General features: G+C 37.5%; 1 protein-coding gene and 1 pseudogene across 1 annotated transcript; one reads left to right on the top strand and one right to left on the bottom strand.

The window, feature by feature from the left end:
- The window catches only part of LOC108468607 (glutamate synthase 1 [NADH], chloroplastic-like), a 135,777-nt pseudogene extending 116,343 nt beyond the window's left edge, over positions 1 to 19,434 (top strand).
- Positions 19,218 to 21,387, bottom strand: LOC108467593 (uncharacterized). Its single transcript, XM_017768289.2, has 3 exons — positions 21,232 to 21,387; positions 19,616 to 19,794; positions 19,218 to 19,438 (listed from the first exon to the last, which is right to left on the bottom strand). Exons 1-3 carry the CDS (start codon positions 21,305 to 21,307, stop codon positions 19,421 to 19,423), a joined length of 273 nt encoding a protein of 90 aa, XP_017623778.1. The 5' UTR covers positions 21,308 to 21,387; the 3' UTR covers positions 19,218 to 19,420.
- Between the last annotated feature and the right edge of the window lie 1,440 nt (positions 21,388 to 22,827).

Here is a 22,827-nt window from a genome sequence, read left to right as displayed (position 1 = left end):
TAACAATTTCAGCTATTGAATTGGTTGATACCCGTGAAAGTATATAATGATGAAGTGTGAAGTAAGAATGATTATGTGAATGTGTATTAATGAAATGATGCATTTGGCTATGTGAATGTATTGCTTTAATTAAAGCTGATTTTATTCCTTGAGACTTACTAAGCATAAAAATGCTTACCCGTTGCTTTGGCTCTCTGTTTTATAGATTTTGCTCGATAGCAATCGGATTCGGGATCATTAAAGTCGAAGTCATCTACACTATCAAAGCCTCCATTTTGGTATAATTTTTGGTTGAACTTTGAAATGGCATGTATAGGACTACCCTTGTCGGTTCAATTGTGTTGTGATGTATATGTGTACGGCCATGCGAAAATGGCTCGTAAAAGTGAAGTATGAACTTAGACTATTTATGGTTTGTATATATATATATATATGGTGTCATGATGTGATTATGGATTGGAAATGGGAGTGTTGGTCACATGATCAGCCATTGGTATGGTTAAAATGATCATATGTGAACCTATGTATGGCAAGACTAGTTGGTTCATGGAGACTACAAAATAGGTAAGACCTACCTTAAAAACAGATGCTGCCAGCTGCAGTGACGTGAATGTGAAAAATCACCAAAATTTTTAGGAATGGTATTAAATAGTTAATAAGCTATGTAAATGAACCTTGATGAGTCTACTTTCATATGGAAGAAACGAAACGGTCATAGGAGTCACATGTTAAGAGATATTAAAGCTTTCGTGAGACAGGGCCAGAACGGTTTCTGGGTCCCCTGTCGCAACTTTAAAAATTTACTATAAATTATCCAGAAAGAATTAGGAGTCATGCCTTATATTTACAGATTCCATTTTGAGTCTAGTTTCATTAGAAACAAACGGCACCAGTATTAAATCCCTGTACAGAGAGATATTCAAGTTGTAACGCGCAAAGGTCAGAGCAGTCGATCTCTGTAACATGGGTGACTTTAACTAATAAACTGTACCAATTGGCCCAACCAAAAATTCTAGAAATAAATCCATGGATGGATATATGAGTCTAAATTCAGGAAAAATTTATGAAAACAGTTTCTGAGTTTTGAAACTCGAGATATGATTTTTAAGGCGACAGTGATGCAGTTTTCCAGCCTGACTGGAAATGTCAAATTGATGGGCGAAACATGTGGATTTGGCTTGTTAACCCCTCGTGTCCGTCACCGGCGATGGTCTTGGGTTCGGGGTGTTACAATAACTCAGTAAGCCATAAGCATTCCACAACCATCCATTAACAAAATTATTACAACATGAAATAATGAACGAGGCTAAGTACTCCATCCATATCGAACTATATCATAGTTCCTTGGACCTTTCGGTTCAATCTCATACCAAGTCATACATCCACATTTCATATTCTATACAATAAGATATTTGAGGCATTTTACACACCAACTCATTTTCACCACAATCATACAATTGCAATCATCACATAGATTTAAAGCTTACCAAGCTCAACCCCGAGCATGAACATATTACCTATTCGTCATGAGCTCAAGGTACTTACCCGATCTGCTGTCCATACTCAACTCGATGGAGACACACCTCCATATAATTGTTCGATCGGAGATATTTATATATATATATAGAGTACGCACACACAGTGCTTAATACTCGATTTCGCACACTTAGTGCCATGCGATTTAAGCCCGCACACATAGTGCCATACCCTTGAGCTCGCACACTTAGTGCCATATATTTCCAGCATGCACACTTAGTGCCATATATTTCCAGACGCACACTTAGTGCCAATCTAAATCACTGTACACACGTATTGCCCAAGACACTTAGTGCCGAAAGCAAACTTTCTACACATTTCACTATTTCTTTTACATTCAACAATTGTCATCACTCCATACACATACAATTTCATTTATATATATATAGCATCCCATTAAACACAATTGCATAGATTTTACAATCATTTAAGCAATATCAAACATATGTGCTTAATGACTTACCTTGTGTTGGGCAAATAATTCTAAGTCGGCTACTCGTTGACCTTGATTTCCCTTGTTGGACGCCTCTCCTTTAGGATCTTGAGCTTAAACAAAAAATTAACTCATTCAATCGCTTTGGTACATATGTTGGTATCCACATTCTAATGATCATATAACATACGGAACAACATGGTAAAATTTTATCTTGCTACCTTATGTTCTTGGCTATTCGCCAATAGCCTTATGCAATTTACTATTCTATCAATAATCCAATCACACATACACATATACATATTCAGTATATTAAATAGCCACCCTCACTAACCACCCATTTTAGTTGATTTTATACAATCAAAGGCAATATCATGATTGGGTATACCTAAATAGCCGAATGTGCTAAAATTGATCTAACATCACCTATACCCTTGATTGAATGGCGAATACTTATACTATCAATTATAGTATCGATTTTATTCTTTCAAACACATAGTCCCCATTCGCCCTAACCATTTACTTAACGTATGTGTACAAATTCCATCTCAAAATTAGGAGTTGCAACTACAACTAGGTTACCACAATGCTCATCAATGACCGAATGCCTAAGCACAACTCTACTAAAATTTATCCAACATCATTAACTTTGCCCTTCACTATTTTTTTTTCTAAACATCATATACAAAGTAACTTACATGTATATATAAAACCAACCTTGCTAGCACAATATCCCTTAACCGAATATCATAAACCCAAGCCACATATATAGTTCATCAAGGCCTTTCATTGGCCACATTCGCACCCCTCCCTTATGAACAAACCAATTTCAACTTTCATGAAAAATATATGTACCAAGAGCTTCAACTACTTGGCCAAATACCAAACCTCCAAACAACCAAATTTAATCCATGGAATGAATAGAACTTGAACTAATCACCTCATTTACATCTAAATTTCCAAGGGTTTCAAAGTGCTTACCTCTTCCTAAGCATCAACCAAGCCAAATCATGCACAAAAATTCCTTCTTCTTCCTCCTTCAAGCCACGGCAATGGAGAATAGAATGAGCATTTTCCTTCTCTTTTTTTTGTTTTTCTCTCTAGTTACTGGCACAATGGGGGCATCCATGCTCATTTTTTGTTCATTTCTTTAATGCTAGCTATTATTTTATGGCTTCCTACATACACCACTAGCATAACATGTTGGAAACATGTTCCTTGCCCATAATTTTGTCATGGCGGCCACTAACCTTGTCAAATGGGTTATTTGACATGCAACTCCATTTATTTTACTTCATTCCTTTATTAACCTCTTAAAATTAGCCACATATAATTAAATCCTTTCACATGAGTCCTTTTCTTTCAATTCACCTTCAAATTAACTAAATCAAAGAATTAAAAAAATTCACACATGCATTTTCACATATTTAGACAGTAACTATCATACTCAAATAATTTAGTGACTCGGTTTAGCGGTCCCGAAACCGCTTTCCGACTAAGGTCACTTTAGGGATATCACAACTCTCCCCCACTTAAGAAATTTTCGTCCCCGAAAATCTTACCGGTAAATAGGTTTGGGTATCGCTCTTTCATAGAGTTCTCGGGTTCCCAAGTGGCTTCTTCAATTCCGTGTTTATGCCACAACACCTTCACTAGTGGGATTTTCTTATTTCGCAACTCTTTTACTTCATGCATCGAATCTTAACTGGCTCCTCTTCATAGCTCAAATTAGGCTGAATCTCAATCTCAGATGGAGCGATTACGTGCGACGGGTCGGATCTATATCGTCGAAGCATCGAGACATGGAAAGCGTTGTGAATCTTTTCGAGCTCAGGGGGCAGGATTAATCGGTATGCAACTGGTCCGACTCATTCGGATACTTCATACGGCCCGATGAACCTTGGACCCAATTTGCCCTTACGACCAAATTTAAACACCTTCTTCCAGGGTAAGACTTTGAGAAATACCTTGTCTCCCACCTGATATTCAATGTCTTTTCTTCTCAAATCCGCATACGACTTTTGGCGATCCAAGTAGCTTTCAAACTTTCACGGATTACTCGAACTTTCGCTTTCGGCATCCTTAATCAAATCAACCGAAGATTTTACTTTCACTAAGTTCGGTCCAAAATAATGGGGTACGGCATTTACGACGAAATATAAAGCCTCGTAAGGCGCCATCTTAATGCTTGATTAAAAACTATTGTTGTAAGCGAATTCAATCAAGGGTAAATACCGTTCCCATGACCCACTAAACTCAAGGATGCAACATCTCAACATATCCTCGAGTATTTGAATTATCCGTTCGGATTGACCATCGGTTTGGGGATGAAAAGCAGTGCTAAAATGCAGTTTGGTACCCAAAGCCTCTTGCAATTTCTTCCAAAATCGAGATGTAAATCTTGGGTCTCTATCCGACACGATAGAAATAGGTACCCCATGCAATCGAACAATTTGGGAGACGTATAATTCTGCCAATTTGTCAAGCGAAAAATCCGTGCGGACAGGGATAAAATGAGCAGACTTGGTCAGTCTATCAACAATGACCCAGACCGAGTCTTTCTTATTGAGTCAACGGTAACCCAGACACAAAGTCCACTGTTACTCGATCCCATTTCCATTCGGGTATCATAATTGGCTGAAGTAATCCCGATGGCACTTGATGTTGCGCTTTCACTTGTTGACATATTAAACATTTTGAAACAAATTCTGAAATGTCTCGTTTCATACCGGGCCACCAAAATTGGCGTTTCAGATCATTGTACATTTTAGTACTACCCGGGTGGACTGACATTCGACTACTGTGAGCCTCGTTCAAAATCATTGAAACAAGTCCCGAATTCCTTGGAATACATAATCGACCCTTAAACGTCAAGCAATCATGGTATTCAAGTACTTGATGAATCAATAACGGTTTGGCCTCTAATTCGACTACTAGCACATCATCGGGTGAAATGGATAGGTGAGCATCCATCACTCTCAAAGCAAACAGTGCTTTACGACTTAAAGCATCGGCCACCACGTTGGCCTTTCCCGGGTGATAGTCAATGATGAGTTCATAGTCTTTCAACAACTCAAGCCAACGTCTTTGTCGCAGGTTTAAATCTCTCTGAGTCATCAAATATTTTAGACTCTTGTGGTCCGAATAAATATGACACCTTTCTCCAAACAAGTAATGCCGCCATATCTTCAAGGTGAACACTGTGGCTGCTAGTTCAAGGTCATGGGTCGGATAGTTTCTCTCATGCGGCTTTAGTTGTCTCGACGCGTAAGCCACAACTCGACCTTCTTGCATCAACACACAACCTAACCCAAGCAAGGATGCGTCACTATAAATGACAAACTCTTTGCCGGACTCCGGCTGTACTAGCACTGGGGCCTCGGTTAAATAGGTTTTTTTGTCGATCGAAACTTTCTTGACAGCGTTCCGACCACTCGAACTTAACATCTTTTTGGAGTAGTTTCGTCATCGGTGCAGCTATCATCGAAAAACCTTTCACAAATCGTCGATAGTATCCGGCAAGCCCCAAAAAGCTCCTAACTTCGGTAACATTCCTCGGAGGTTTCCAATCGACTATGGCCGAAATTTTGTTCGGGTCCACCACGACACTCGATCACGGACACCACGTGCCCCAAAAAGCTAACTCTCTCAACCAAAATTCACATTCTTGAACTTTGCGTATAATCGCTTATCTCGTAAGATTTGCAACACTAGCCTCAACTACTCCTTTCCGTCTCTTTACTTTCAAGCACATACGCAAGGTATGTTTCACACCTTTTCACATATCTCCGGCGGTCATAGAAGATATTATCGCTGGCACTCCTTTTAAATCGAGAGACTCGACTCGGACTACCTCGTTATTTGCACTCCTCAAATCAATGGTTTTCCTTTTGCGGTCCACCTTGCATCATGTACGATCACCAATCCATACCAAGAATAACATTGAATTCATCAAATGGTAGAAGCATCGGATCGGTAGGAAAGCAGATTCTCGAATTATTACGGGCATCTCTTGCACACTTTATCAACGAGTACGTATTGACCCAAAGGGTTTGACACTCGAATTACGAACTCGATGAGACTCAACGGTAGAGTCTTCTTTGGATGCTAAGGTTTCACATACATATGAATGAGTAGAACCGGGGTCAATCAATGCAATCACACTAGTATCAAAGAGAGTAAAAGTACCAAGTGATAACGTTAGGGAGGATGCCTCCTCTCGTGCTGCGGATGGCATATGCTCTAGCAGAGCACGGGTCTCGGATCGAACAGTAGTGTCGAGGCTCCTCTCTAATTACCACCCCTACCTCCAGAAATTCTCGGGGGCCTACCTCTAGCCGTCGTTCCACTAGGTCTTGCACCTTGCATCTTATTCTTCTCATCTAGCTCCGTGCAATCTCTAATGAAGTGGTCCTTCGAACCGTATTCATAACAGGCCCTATTAACAGACTTACCCCAACATTCACCTAGGTGTCGTCTTCCACATTGGGGGCATTCAGGTTTCTCTTGACGATTATTGCCCACACTAGCTACCGAAGTAGCTCGGGAGTCCGTCAATGGTCGGGCTCTGATGGAAATTCCCGCAATCGCCCTCGACTTATTAGTGTCCTCCCTGAACTTCTTTACAGCCGAGAACGGAGCTTTACTCGCCGATCTTTTACGATAATCTCTTGCTTCAAATTTAGCCTTCTTCTTCTCCTTTCCAAGTTCTTCCGCCTTGCAGACTCGTTCGACCAGTATTACGAACTCCCTTATCTCCAAAATACCCACTAGTAGCTTTAAATCTTCATTCAATCCTTCTTCAAATCTTTTGCACATAGCAACCTCATCACCACACACTCCAGAGCATACCGACTAAGTCTTACGAACTCATGTTCAGATTGAGATCTTGTCATACGGCCTTGCTTGAGCTCCAAGAATTCCTTACGCTTTTGATCGATGAACCGTTGACTAATATATTTCTTCGAAATTCCGTTTGGAAGAAATCCCAAGTAACTTGTTCCTTTGGGACTATGGAAATTAAGGTCCTCCACCAATAGTAGGTGAGTCTGCAACAAGGATATAGCACACTTAAGACATTCATCGGTGTGCATGACAGTTCATCAAACACTCTAATGGTGTTATCAAGCGAACTCGGCCTTTTCGGCATCATCGGTAACTATGGCCTTGAACTCCTCAGCCCGCGCTTCCTAATCAGTCTCTGGTGGTTTGCTTAGCCTTACAGGATCGATGAATCGGAGGCATTGCGGGCTCTTGGGCGGAGTATTTAAATTCGGGAATGGTTGGACAGCCGGATTGGTTCGGGCATATTATGCGACCCACTCATTCATCATGGTGAAGAAGGCTTGTTTCGCCCTCTATTTTGATTATTCGTGGATGATGAGGCTCACAGCGGTGTCCCTTGCGCGGGAGCAGCCGCTACACTTTCAACGTCATCCATGAAGGGTCTCTCTACCGGGTTCCATTTGCTAATCAAAACAAAAATTTCAACCGTCGAAGTCATCACATTTTTTAGCACTAACAATTTGGCATGTATAGCTAAACTTACACGCGCTATGGTAGTCCTAGAACCGACTAAACCTGGCTCTGATACCAATAAAATATAACACCCCAAACCCGTGACCGTCACCGGATTTGACTATGGAAATCGGAGTAGTTCCCGGAATCAAATCTATAGAAAATTCCACTTCTCTTTCTGGTGGCAATCCTGGTAATTCTTCTAGAAACACATCGAAAAATTCACATACCACTGGAACTGCCTGTATCTTTGACTCAGATACCTTGGTGTCGAGTACATAAGCCAAGTAAGCATCATACCCCTTTTTGACATACCTCTGTGCTGCCATTACTGAAATCATATCAGATAACCCCTCTGTCTGATCAAATTTAACCCGGAGCAACTCACCATTCTGACATTTTAGCACAATAAATTTTTGTTTACAATTTACTACCGTATCATGCTGGGTTAACCAATCCATACCCAATATCACATCAAATTCATCAAATGGCAGTAACATCAAATCAGTAGGAAACAATAACCTCTTACCATCGGTGGACAATTTTACAAATTTTATCCACTAACACGACCGCCCAGGGGTTCGAGACTTTAACCACAAATTGATGAGGTTCAACAGATAATTTTTAACAATTGCAAGTTTAACACATATATATGAATGTGTAGAACCGGGATCAATCAATGCGATAATATCGATATCAAGTAAAGAAAATGTACCGATAATAACATCGGGTCTTTGAAGCATCTTCTCCGCACGAATGGCATATGTCCTAGCGGTGATCGTACCTCAAGCCTACCTATAGTATCTTTTGTAGCTCCTCGACTACCACTGACATTCTGGGATGGTCGAGGTGGTCCGCCTCGAAACTAGATTACTCGGCCGATATATGTTCAACTTCTTTTTCAACCCTTTCTGGACAATCTCTGAGGAAATGGTCAAAAGAACCACATCGGTAACAAGCCCCACTCTTAAATCGGCATTCACCAAAATGAGCTTTATTACAGTACTGGCATCTCGGCTTAGGAGTGCCAACACTGCCAACACTGGTCACTGATGGAGTAGAGGGCCTTGGATTAGTGCGTTGAGAACCTCGCTCTTTGCCCGAATACCCAATGGCTGAAGTAGAACGATCCTGATATTTCTTCAATTTCTTTGAAGCAGAAAACTGGGATTTTCCCATCGGTCTTTTACTAAAAATTTGAGCTTCCCTCTCAGCCTGTTTCTTTTCTTTGCTCAATTCTTCTGCTTTATAAGCTCTCTCTGCCAATGTAGCAAACTCTCGAATTTCAAGAATTCCGATCAGTAACTTAATGTCTTCATTCAACCCTTCTTCAAATCGTTTGCACATTTCAACTTCTGACTGTACCCATTCTCGAGCATATTTACTCAATCGAACAAATTCTCTTTCATATTCAGATACTGATCTATTTCCCTGTTTCAGCTCAAGAAATTCTTTTCTTTTCTGGTCAAAGAACCTCTGGCTGATATATTTTTTTCTGAACTCGGTCTGAAAGAATTCCCATGTAATTTCTTCTTTCGGAACAACTGAAGCTTTAGTATTCCACCAATGGTAAGCTGTATCTTTTAGCGGTGAGGCGGCACATTTGGACATTCTTCTGGTGTACAAGATAATTCTTCCAGAACCCGAGTAGTGTTTTCTAACCAGAATTCAGCTCGTTAGGAATCATCATCAATCTTGCTCGAAATTCTTTACCCCATATTTTTGAATTTTATCTCTGGAGCTTTCCTTTTTCGACAGATTCAAGACTGCATGCCTTGTGGGATCTCGGGAACCGGTGGAGCAGGAGGGGGAGCTTGAACTTGCTGCACTACAGGGTTAGTTCTTAAGTATTAATTAAACCATTCATTCATCATTTGAAAGAAGGCTGTTTTTGCCTCCTCCCCTCGACCCTCTGTCTCGGGCCTTCTACTGCTAGTTTCTTCTCTTTGTACTAAAGCCGGAGCATGACTCCCAGCTTCCTCAGATTGAGCTCGGTCGAATGACATTACTATAAGAAAAACACATTTTAAATGGTCAGGAGATATCACACTATCAATAATAATTTAAATGGCATGTATAACTAATCCCGTATTTGCTATATCGTCCTAGAACCGGCTAAACCGTAGCTCTGATACCAATAAATGTAATACCCCTACCCGTATTCATTGTCGGAATAGGGTACAAGGCATTACCGGAGTTTACGAATTAATTTTTTTTTTATATTCAATATAGCCCTTTTATAAATATCTAACCTTCCCTGTAATATTAAATCGAGACCAATCCACATCAACCAAATCGATTCAACATATTTTCATGATAGATTCATGCATTTATATAAGATAACGTCATCACATATCTATAACCAGGTTTGTTAACCATACTAATGGCTAACTTTACATTCATTTCACGTTAACATTTACTTTGTTAGCTTATACATGCCATTGATTTCCAAAATAAAGTTTCTTTATATCTGAAATCTCGAGGTTGACGATGTGATGTGTCTCGACCAAATCCGACCTCCGAGCTTTTAACACTACAAAACAGGGAAAAAGGAAACGGGGTAAGCACTTTGTGCTTAGTAAGCTCATGTAACAAGAATTATACTTACCTAATATTTTCAATACAATACAATAAACATCCATATATCCATTCAATGCATTATTACCCTAATATGCACAAACTCAACATTCAAGTTAGTACAATAATTTCCATGTATCAGTAATATATATACCATGATTGATGAACTTGTCAATACCATGATTTCCATTTCCTTGTTATTTTTCCATATTTAACCCGTTGAATTTATCGGAATTTCAATGGATTTTCAGAGGTACACATTTATTGTACAATTCCGGGTCCGTCAATTCATATTCATGTGCGCACATATCCATTTCAAAGAGCACACTCCCGCGAACCTCAACCTTGCAGCGGGATTACCATCGAGCTAAATCCTGCAATATAAACTCATAGAGTATTGTCGGGATTACCAGTCCAGGTTAAATCTCCTGCAACGACAATTACTCTAATGAGCTTGGATCTGAATTACCAGTCTAGGCTAAATTCAGATCCTAATTCGGATTACCCGTCCGGGCTAAATCCATTTTACACATATTCTTCGGGAGGGCTATATCAAGATAGGATCACCCGTCCGGGCTAGATCTTTTTTACTGTCAATTCCTTTTCAGAGATCTATCGAATTTCATTCAAACGGGATTTCTTCCCATTTTATCAAATATATCAATGTTTCATTCATTTTCATACAATGAACATTCAAATCATATTCACATCAATAACATACAATCTCAAGCATTTAAGAATATAATTCAAGTTACACGAATTTACCTTGATACTTGTTTGTAAACAGTAAAAATCTACTAATCCCGAACTTTTTCCTTTCCTCGATCTAGCTTCATATTTGAATCTTCTGGATCTAAATAAATAAATTTAATTATCAATTTAATACATTTCATGTTCATATGCAACATTCTCTATAATTCAACTATTATTTATAGTTCATTCAAAGCTGTCTACTTGAGTTATAGTCACTAAATTATTTATAACTTGAGGTACGGAACTTCAAATTAAGATCCGTTAATTTTCCCTGAAACTAGACTCATATATATTTTTACCATAAAATTTTCAGAATTTTTTGTTTAGCCAATTAGTACAGTTTATTCTTCAAAGTTACCCCTGTTCTGTTGTCTAACAGTTTTGACCCTTCTTCACTAAAAATAAATTATCTCTTTATACAGAATTCAAATGATGTTCTTGTTTGTTTCTATTAAAAATAGACTCATTCAGAATTCTATACATATAAATTTATGTCCATAATTATTTTTATTCAATTTTTTATAATTTTTCAAAGTCAGAACAGGGGAACCCGAATTCATTCTGACCTTGTCTCACAAAATTCATTATAGCTCAAAATTTACAAATCCATTGCTTACAATATTTCTTCTATGAGAAACTAAACTCAATAAGCTTTAATTCAATATTTTTTTTATCTTCTAATTCGATTGCTACAATTTTTGGTGATTTTTCAAAGTTAGTCTACTGCTGCTGTCCAAACTGTTTTAGTGCAAGCTGTTTATTACCATTTTTCCCCTAAGCTTTTAATAAATGATAATTTCGTCCCTACTCAATTACCCTCTCAATTGAGCTGATTTTTCTCAATTAAAATTTTATTCTATCACCTTAAACTAGTTTACAACCTTTAGGAATCAGAATTTCAGCAATAGACTTTAATTCCAAACATTTTCACAATTAGGTCCTAAAAATCAATTTCCATTGAAATTACCTAATAAAATCATCTCATAAACAAATTAAAGCTTTAATTTCATTCTATTTCATCATAAACTTACAGCACTCAACCATGGTGACTTTCAATTTCATCCATGAAATCAAAAACTAATGAATTTAATAGTAGGACCTAGTTGTAAAAGTCTTAGAAACACAAAAATTACAAGAAAAAGGCAAGGATTAACTCACTTGGTGCAAAAATTATGAAATACCAGCTTAGAGAACCCTCCTATTGCGTTTTTAGCTGCTGGAATTGAAGAGAAATGAAGAGAAATCTAGATATTTCCTATTTAGTCCTAGTTTTATTTAGTTAATTTTGCAATATTCCAATTTTACCCTTAATTTATCAATTTTTCTGCTGATTTCATACCCTTGCCGTCCAGCCCAAATAAATTTTGGGTCTAATTGCCTTTTAAATCCTTTCTCATTAGACTCTTAAGCTATTTAATCACTCTAGCAACTTTTACACCTATTACAATTTAGTCCTTTTCATTTAATTGACTACCCAAACATTAAAATTCCCTAACGAAATTTTAATACCACATTAATAACATTTCATAAATATTTATAAAATTATTTTCGACTCGGTTTTACGAGATAGAGGTCCCGATACCTTATTTTACCCAATTTCTTCAATAATTTTTTTTTTCTAACTAATCACTAAATCGATAAAATTTTCCTATCAATATTTTCATATGATTTTCCTATCATATCAATTTTCAAGAAAAAATATTGAAATAAATTTCTCTTTAAATCGGATCTATGGTTACGAAACCATTGTTCCGATAACCTTGAATTTAGGCCATTACATTTTAGTTTCTACAGCAGCCTTGAACTTCCAAAACACAGAAGCTACCTCTGACTTGTGCTTCAAGAAGTAAATCCAATAGTATTTAGAATAATCATTAATAAAAAGAATGAAATACCTGATGCCATTCAATGACTAAGTCTTCATGGGGCCACACACATCAGTGTGCACAAACTGCAGCCTTTCTGAGGCTCTCTAGGCCATGTTTGAAGGAAATGGCAACTTGGCCTGTTTTCTTAGCTGACATACCTCACAAACCTCTTCTTTTTCAACTGAGTTAGTGAAAACTTCAACCAAATCCTCCCTGACCATCTGAACCATAGATCTGAAATTGGCATGGCTAAACGTTTGATACCATAGCTTAGATTCATCAATAGAAGCTGTATAAGCTGAGTCTGAGGCTTTGTTCCAGTCAACAATAAAGTTTTTATCTATCATGGTTATTGTCATGAGTTTGGATCCACTTGGATCACTAATTTGGTAGTCTTTGCCTTTGAACACCACAGTATAGTCCTTCTTAAGCAAATGAGCTATGCTGAGTAGGTTTCTTTCAATTTCAGGTACCAAAAGAACATTTGAAACTAGCTTGTTACCTATGGGAGTGCTAATCAACACATCTCCCTTGCTTTCTGCCTTGATGAAGTGGTCATTTCCTACCTTCACCTTTGTTTTGAAGCTTCTATTAACTGACTTGAAGATTGAAGCATCTAGTGTCATGTGATTTGTGCAACCACTATCTATAAGCCATCCTTTTGTGGCCTTCTCCTTAGCAGCTGAGCATGAAACTACAAAGACTTGCTCCTCATGGTCACTACTTTCTTCTACTACTTGAGCTTCAACCTTTGGCTGTTGTAGTTGATTTTGCCTTGGTCTGCCCTTGCTTTTGCAAACCTTTTCAACATGGCCCATCTTTTTGCAGTATTGGCACTGCACATCTGGTCTAAACCAGCAATTGGCTTCTGGATGACCAGGCCTTTTGCAATGCCTGCAGGGTTGATCCATTCTTCTTGTAGCATCTGAATTAGGCTTTTATCTCCAAGTCTTTTTGCCTTTGTAGGCAGAGGTGCTTGAGGTAGGTTTGGTTTTGGCTTGGAAGGCACCTTTTTGGTGCTCCTCCAGTCTGTTGACTCTTCTTTTCTCTTGTGCATAAAGAGCATTGATCAACTCTGTCAATAAGATGCTGGTCAGGTCCCTTGAGTCTTCGAGGAAAGATATTTTTGCCTCATACCTCTCAGGTAAGGTTAAGATCACCTTCTCCACTATTCTTGCTTCACTAAAATGCTCTCCAAAGAGCCTTATGCTGTTTACCGCAGCCATAATCCTATCTGAATACTTCTTGACAGTTTCTTCCTCCTTCGTCTTCAAGTTCTTGAAATCCCTTCTCAAATTCAATAGTTGTTGTTGCCTTGTTCTCTCAGTCCCTTGGAACTCTTCCTTCAATCTATCCCAGGCCTATTTCAGTGTCTCACAAGTCATGATCCTTGTGAAGATCACATCAGACACACAATTTTGGATGCAAGACATGGCCTTATGCCTCTTTGTCCTTTCATCAGCATGCTGCCTAATCTGAGTCACTGTTAGATTAGCTCTAAGTGGTGCTGGTTCAACATCTGAGTTGACCACCTCCCATAGGTCGAATGCCTGCAGATAGGTCTTCATTTTGACCACACATATATGATAGCCCTCTTTATTAAAGACTGGTGGTGCAGCTGGTGAAAAGCCTGATGAAGCCATCAATTTTGAAGTTAAAAATATAACAGGTCCACTGAGATTATAGCTCTATATACCAATTGTTGGTGTTATGAACTATAAGCAAGCAAGTTCAGCTTAGACTTGAGAAACAAGGCTCGAGACTTGCTAAAGAAACAAAAACAAAGAAAAATGGAGAGGTTATAGAAGGAAATCTGATAAATTTTTCATTGAAAAATGAACTTTGGCATAATGCCATTACATATACCAGACATAAGCTGGTTATTAGAAGTCAAATTCACCTAAACAACCACCTAACAACACTAAAATACATTGAAACTTGTTAAATTAACTTGTACACTTTGTAAAGCTGATTTATCAGCTCAAATGTCAACAAAATTACATCAAGTACTTCACCTACTAAGTTCAAATTCAACTAAGTTACAAAATATGACTTGAAGTATCAAAACAAATTCAAATTGGACAGCATCATCGAACTTTAGCTGCTGCATGCATGGCTCGAGTGCATGTGCTGCTCTTTGGCTGCATGTGCTGCATGGAGGCCAACTTTAACAAGGTCAGACAGATAATGTCTCAACTTGGTTTCCGAACACTTAATGAGATGGTTGGCCGGTCAGATATGCTTGAAGTTGATAAGGAAGTCCTTAGTGATAATGAGAAGCTTCAGAATATTGACCTCTCCTTGCTTCTCAGACCTACTGCTGACATTCGACCTGAAGCTGCTCAATATTGCATTCAGAAACAGGATCATGGCTTGGATATGGCTTTGGACCAAAAGCTAATAGAGCTATCTAAACCTGCTCTAGAGAAAGGCCTTCCTGTATACATTGAAATACCAATACACAATGTGGACCGTGTAGTTGGAACAATGCTTAGCCATGAAGTTACTAAGCGTTACCATCTGGCAGGACTTCCTGTTGGTATGATTCATATCAAACTCTTTGGAAGCGCAGGATAGAGCCTGGGAGCTTTCCTGTGCCAAGTTATGACGGTGGAACTTGAGGGTGATAACAATGATTATGTTGGAAAAGGATTATCAGGTGGCAGAATTGTTGTTTATCCTCCAAAAGGAAGTCATTTTTATCCTAAGGAAAACGTAGTAATTGGTAATGTGGCTCTCTAAAAGTTATTACTGGGGAAGCATATTTCAATGGAACAACAGCAGAAAGATTTTGTGTTCGTAATTCAAGTGCCAAAGCAGTTGTAGAAGGTGTTGGTGATCATGGTTGTGAGTACATGAGAGGTGGGATTGTTGTTGTGCTTGGTAAAACTGGCAGGAATTTTGCTGTAGGTATGAGTGGTGGTATCGCTTATGTCTTTGATTTGGATGGGAAATTTGAATCTTGATGCAATCCTGAGCTAGTAGACCTTGATAAAGTTGAAGAAGAAGAGGATATTTTTACTCTTAGAACGATGATTCAGCATCATCAACGTCATACAAATAGCCAGTTAGCCAGAGAAGTAGTTGCTGACTTTGAGAATCTTCTGCCCAAATTCATTAAAGTCTTCCCCAGGGATTGCAAGCCTGTTCTAGCAAAGATGAAAGATGAAGAAGCCTCCAAGGAGGCACTTGAACGCGCTGAAAATGAAGCTGAGGTGGAGTTGGTGGAAAAAGATGCTTTTGAACAACTCAAAAAGTTGGCTGCATCCTTGAATGAGAAAGCAAGTCAAGTATGTATTATCTGTTCTTTTTTAAGTCATATCTCTTTAAACGGTCTATGCTTTTGCTTCTTGAATGGGCAACTCTTTCCACATTTTCCGATTGAAGATTTTTTTTAATTAAAATTCGTGTTGGTGAGGTAAACCTGCCTTCTTCCTCTTTTCTTCTTTCCCCATTTCTTTTGCATTCTTTATTTTGAACTTTTGTGTCAACTTATTTCCAAATGTTTTCACTATTTTCAACATACTATCCTGTTGTTACCCTTCGCTATATGTATTTTTACATACTAATTTGACTTCGTGGAATTTGTAGAAAGTAGAGGCTGAACCAGTCAAGAAGCCTACTCAGGTTTCAGATGCTGTGAAAAATCGTGGTTTTGTTGCTTATGATCGTGAAGGTGTTCAATATAGGGATCCTAATGTTCGGATGAATGACTGGAAGGAGGTCATTGAGGAATCAAGACCTGGCCCAGTTCTGAAAACGCAGTCTGCTCGCTGCATGGACTGTAGTACTCCTTTCCGCCGTCAGGTATTACTGTTTTTTACTCTTGTTCATCATTTTGGAAACTGAATTGAACGAAAGATGAATCTAAAATGCAGGAGAACTCTGGATGCCCTCTTGGAAACAAAATACCAGAATTCAATGAGCTAGTGTACCAAAACAGGTGGCGTGAAGCACTGGATCGTCTTCTAGAGACAACTAACTTCCCGGGGTTCACTGGCCGAGTATGCCCTGCACCATGTGAAGGGTCATGCGTTGTGGGTATTATTGAGAACCCTGTGTCCATCAAAAGAATTGAATGTTCTATCATAGACAAGGCATTTGAGGAAGGGTGGATGGTGCCACGATCTCCTCTCAAGAGAACAGGGTATGGCCCTGTTTTTTCCTATCTAGAAGGCTATGTTATTTCTACACTTGTTCACTTCAAACCACTACATTTGAATTTCGTTAGTGGTATTCACATTTAAAAATCAGTTACTGGGCATGGTTCAGTTGAGATGCGTGCTGCATTGCAAGATTGATGTATTTTTGAAGTTTAAGCATTTACTAAAGAGTATGACTTGAAAATATGACCACAGCAAAACCATAGCTATTGTTGGAAGCGGACCAGCTGGTTTGGCTACTGCTGATCAGCTGAACAGAATGGGTCACTCGGTGACTGTGTATGAGCGTGCCGATAGAATTGGGGGGCTTATGATGTATGGAGTCCCTAACATGAAGACTGACAAGGTGAATATCGTTCAGCGGCGGGTTAACATTATGGCTGATGAAGGAGTTAAATTCGTGGTCAATGCAGATGTTGGAGTTGACCCGTCCTACTCCCTTGACCGGCTACGAGAGGATAAAGATGCCATTTTTTTGGCAGTTGGAGCCACAAAACCCAGGTAAATATTAGAGGGAAGAAAGCTGTTGATTAGTGATAATCTTAGGAGATTTTTTTCATTTCTTTTCTAATAGCTTTTTTTTTTTTTTGAGTTCTTTATTGTCTCCACAATCAGATGATGGTGGATTGATTAGCCCCAAAGAAAACTATAACTTTAGATAGTCAGTACTTGATATTCATTATTTTTTATGGTTGAATAATTTAATGCACTTATCTGCCTGATGCAGGGACCTTGCTGTTCCAGGGCGGCAGTTATCCGGTGTTCATTTTGTGATGGAATTCCTTCATGCAAACACTAAAAGCTTGCTAGATAGCAATCTCCGAGATGGTCACTATATATCTGCTAAGGGCAAAAAAGTAGTGGTCATTGGTGGAGGTGACACTGGTACAGATTGCATAGGGACATCCATCCGCCATGGATGTAGTAGCATTGTGAACCTAGAGTTGCTTCCTCAGCCCCCACAAAGTAGAGCTCCTGGCCATTCCTGGCCACAGGTTATCTTCTTTATTTTAAAAATAGACAAATTAGTCATTGTACATTGGATTAAAAAGTGAATTAGTCTTTTTGTTAAAATTTTTATTCATTTCTGTAGTTAAAAATTGGTTCATATTCATCAGCATGATGTATACGTAGCACGTTAAATGTCATTATTAGTTATTTTGTCAACAGTACCAATTTTTAATAGTATAAATAGATTAAATTTTTTATAGAAATGATTAATTTGTTCTTTAATTTGATTTATAAGGATTAATTTAAAGTAGACAATTCAATCTAGCTCTTAATACAAACACCTCCATAATACTTTTATCAAATTATAAGCTATAGCTTCGGATGTGAAATGAAAGCTCGTATTAGACTAATAATGATGACAGAAATTGTCTTTTATTTTATTTATTTTCATTTTCCTTTTTTGCTTAATCTTTGTGGACAACCAAAATGTATTAAGATGCTACATGGAATAGCATTTGAAGTGGAATATTTGATCTTATGCGTTTGTTTCCACTGGTGGTTGGAATTGCAGTGGCCTCGGATATTCCGTGTAGACTATGGGCACCAAAAAGCTGCAGCCAAATTTGGAAAAGACCCAAGATCGTCTGAGGTTTTGACAAAGAGGTTCGTGGGAGATGAGAATGGAGCTGTGAAAGGGCTAGAGGTGATACGTGTGTATTGGGAAAAGGATGCCAGTGGGAAGTTTCAATTCAAGGAAGTTGAGGGCTCCGAGGAAATAATAGAGGCTGACCTAGTCCTGCTTGCCATGGGTTTCCTTGGGCCTGAGTCGGTGAGTATTAAAACTTTTACAAATATTAAAAACGGGAACAGCATTGTTAATTCATTGAACCATTCAAGATCCAGCTATTGTATGTAATTTGTTTTTTTCTTTTAACAGACGGTGGCAGAGAAGCTAGGTGTGGAGCAAGACAACCGATCAAACTTTTAAGGCAGAGTTTGAGCGTTTCGCAACCAATGTGGTAGGAGTGTTTGCAGCCGGAGATTGTCGACGAGGTCAATCATTAGTTGTGTGCGCAGTCTCAGAGGGAAGGCAAGCAGCTGCACAAGTTGACAAATACCTCACTGCTGTTGATGGCACCAAAAGGTGATCTTCATTGTTTTCGAAAATGCGCTCAAACAGCTTCCATGGGGAATTAAACATCGTCTTGTGGATAAATCAGATGGGATGTTTTAACCAGCTTGTTTTAAGGTTTGCAGCTTAGCAGTATGATGCCTAAAATATAGAACTGATAAATCCTGTATTTCTTTTGTATTTATTCTATTTTAACGTGTTAATAATATTAACCCAGGTATTTGAGTGGTACTTCATATTTGCTGCATAGGAAGGAATAATACTTAGAAGATCAAACAGAGTCGAAATAGAAAAAGAGTTTCAACATATTATTTCACTGAGAATGAAGTCTCATCCCACAATGGTTTTTTAAGACCAATTTTGATTCTTTTGTGCTTTTTAAACTTCAGTAAACAGTTCTTTACATATCAGAGAACTAAGATGGGAGAAATATAACAGATCAGAAATTTTATTTCGAGCTTCGGGAAAGCTAGCTTTGACAGCTGAAAATTCAGAAGCAGCCGCCTAACTGCAAGGTGGTAAGATTTAATGCATGTTAGAATCATCTCTAGGCCTTAATTTGGTATTTAAAAAGTGGAAGTTCACGAATAAGAGGAGATTGTAGAGGTTGAGATTTGAATTTCGAAAAGATTAGCTGCATTTACGATGATGAGAGGCAGCTTGTCAGGAGATCAATTTTACTTACCAGAATAGCCTCGATTTCCCTCTCAGAGACAGGAGTACGTTTTGGCAAAAGAGATGCTTTTCCTCCTACAGCAGTGTTGCTGGGCGGAGCAGGAACATCTGAGCTCAACCTTGACCTTGCAATGAAGTTACCAATGACACCTCCATCTTTGCGTGTTGCTTGTATTTCAGAGATTGAACCTATACAACAACACAACCTTAAAAGTGGTTTCAAATATAAAATGGCAACTTAAAGACCACATGCCACTACAGGGACTAAAATATCCTAATTCCTTCCCATTCAGTCGACCAACAAACAGAGCAAAGCTCAAGCAAATGTGGTTTCAATCTGGTTCAGCTGTTAGAAGTAGAGGCGATAAACAAACCCCAATTTCAGAAAGCTCAAATCCAAATCCAAAACTTCATCCCATCCAAACCCAAACTCGAAAAATAAGCTAAAGTCGATACATATTCTATTAAAAGTTCAAAAATGATCTAATAAGCCTAAACACAAATCCCAAATCCAATCTGAGAAAAAAGTAAAAATCTAAACTTGAGAAACCCGAAAAAAAATTGAAAACCACCTAGGAACTTGAAATATCACTAAACTTATCCCAATAGCCCATCCTCATCCAAAAAGAAAAGTAATACTATCACAGCAATATTTGAATACTGTAGGTAATTATATCTGCTTTGAAGGAGAAGATTATCTTTATGCTTTTGTCCTTTCGAGAAAAGCCAATGATGATGAAAAGGTGACCCTTGCTATATGTAGCCACAGTCCAATCCTTATTACTAGACTTGACCCCTAGACAAACTATGACGCCCCTTAGCTCACCTTCATCTTGTCGGAAGCTCAGCAACTCCATTTCAACTTACAATTCCAAAGACTCGACCTCTAGCTCAGCTCTCTACCAGAAGAAGTGTAAACAAACGATGCTGCCTGTGGTAACGTGTCTTGGATCCATCGAGTTATCGACAGTTCACACGCTTATCTAAGAGGCTAGTTTTGAGAGGGAAAAACAATCCCACATCGACTAGTTAAGCATTGGAATGTGGTTACATAGAGGGAGGGACATCTTCCCCGCACCATTTCCAAAAGAATAAAAGCATGAATTCGATCTTCAACTCTGACCTCATCGCCAATGCAGTCCAAAATCCTCCCATCAACAAAAATCTAATTTGGAATTCGACCTTTAATCAAATCTACCCCACTTGTCTCAAGCTCTACTGTGCATACCATCTAATTTCTATCAAAACGATCAGTATATGCTCTTAGCAAATATCCATCTCATCTGACTCGCTCCTTCCATCAAAGAAGATCACAAAAATAGCAACTCCCAAGAACGAGATCGAAGAAAATAAAAAAAAAAAGAAATAATCTAACTCAGTATATACTAAATTCAGCATCTGTACTTCACGTTTGCAACAGATCAAAGAAACAAAGAACAAGCTTAGTACCTTGATGTTGAAATTCAGAAGACAAAGCAAGAATTAAAACAAAAGATAATAAATTCAATTAAAAACTCAAAGCAGACGTTTTGAGTTTTAGAAAAGTTTTTCAATTTCAACGAACTAAAAACCAGAACCCCAAGATTAATACTCCAAAAAAAAAAAAAAAAAGAAGAGAGGAGCAACCTGAAGGCGAGGGTTTTGGGTGTCTTTGAGGAAACTTAATGCGTGGAATTCTCTTCAGTGCTTGCTCTGCTCCCATCTTCACTTAACCTTTTGTTTTCTCTATCTGCTCTGCTTGGATGTCGGAAATTGGAATAATCGTTGTTTTTATTCTTTATCTTTATCCATTGAGTGAAAAGTAAAGTTACCAACTTTTCTTTTTTAGCAATAAATTAATATTGATCAAATTTATTGGTTTTTTCAAACACAATTTTTGGCATTCACCGCCGTTGTTTCCTGTTCTGTTACTTTATTCTTCTTTTGAAACTAGACAAAGGTCAAAAGGCAGAGGTTCTCTTGTGAGTTTCATTACCCAATATTTTTTTATTTTGTTGGTGCAACTTATCATAAAAATAAAACTTACAAAAACATGTTTTATATAATCCTCGAGTATTATTTTTTTATTTTCTTAAATAATATGACATATGAATCTATATTTTCATTATAAGTGGTACAAAAATAAAAAATTAGAAACAAAAAGCGCTTCTAATTAGAAGTATTTTTTATTTATCAATACTTTGAAAATGATTTCAATTCGAGGCGTTTTTGTTATTTTGGCTTAATCTTATAATTTTTAGAAAATGCTATCTAATCGAACAATAGGTTTGAAGTAATAATTGGTATATTTGCATACTCATAATTTTTTATTCTAATTAAATATTTTGATAGTTGGTTTGATATCTGGTATAATTTTAGAATAAATAATTTTTTAAATATTAAGAAATTTCAATGAAATTTTATAACGAAAAATTTATAATTTATAATTCTAAAATTAGTAAAAAATTATATTTTATGATAATTTTAAAATATACGAAAAATTTTAAATAAATGCAAAAATTATTGAGATGACCTCTCATGTTATTTGATATTTTCATAATTTTTTTATTTCTTCCTAATTTTTGATACATTCTCATTTTTTTATATTTTCTTATATTTTTAATATTCCTCATAATTTTTATATTTTCTTGTATGGTTTGATATATTCTCATAATTCTTTGCACTTCATCATTTTTTGGTACTTTCTCGTACTTTTCACACTTTCCAATTTTTTGTACTTCCTCCCATTTTTTGATACTTTATTATATTTTTTATACTTTCTCATGTTTTTTCAGTTCCTCATATATTTTAGTATTCTCTCATAATTTTTAGTACTTCCTCTTTCATTTTTTTTTGGTTCTTTAAGTTTTTGATACTTTCTTATAATTTTCTGTATTCTCTCGTAATTTTTGTGTTTCTTCAAAAATTTTACTCCCTCAATATTTTTGGTACTTGTATTTTAGTATACCCTCAAAATTTTGGTACGGTTTTGAAATGATAATTTGGTATGAGATATAATATTGAAATAAAAATTATTATTTCTAAATATTAAGAAAGTGTTAGTACACACATTCAATGAGAAAAATCTCGAACATCCAAATAGAACTCAAACAGAAAAAGAAGAAATAGGACAAGGTTCCAAGGCGTGCATTATTTTTAAGGTTATATTAGCCCCCACTTATCTTCGGTGTGTAAATAAGTTCCAAGCAAATTAAACTCGAGGATACAATGAAACCAATGACC

This window comes from Gossypium arboreum, chromosome 8, assembly GCF_025698485.1.
Source record: "Gossypium arboreum isolate Shixiya-1 chromosome 8, ASM2569848v2, whole genome shotgun sequence".
Taxonomy (NCBI): Eukaryota; Viridiplantae; Streptophyta; class Magnoliopsida; order Malvales; family Malvaceae; genus Gossypium; species Gossypium arboreum.
The sequence above is the reverse complement of the archived record's forward strand: the minus strand, read 5'-3'. Positions and strand labels throughout refer to the sequence as shown.

What these genes read in the sequence shown, in the direction of transcription:
- LOC108467593 (XM_017768289.2), bottom strand. Translation starts at nt 21,307, where the DNA reads ATGGGAGCAGAGCAAGCACTGAAGAGAATTCCACGCATTAAGTTTCCT. An exon ending in CCCAAAACCCTCGCCTTCAG is followed by an intron (nt 19,795 to 21,231) that starts GTTGCTCCTCTC and finishes GTTGTTGTATAG; the next exon opens with GTTCAATCTCTGAAATACAA.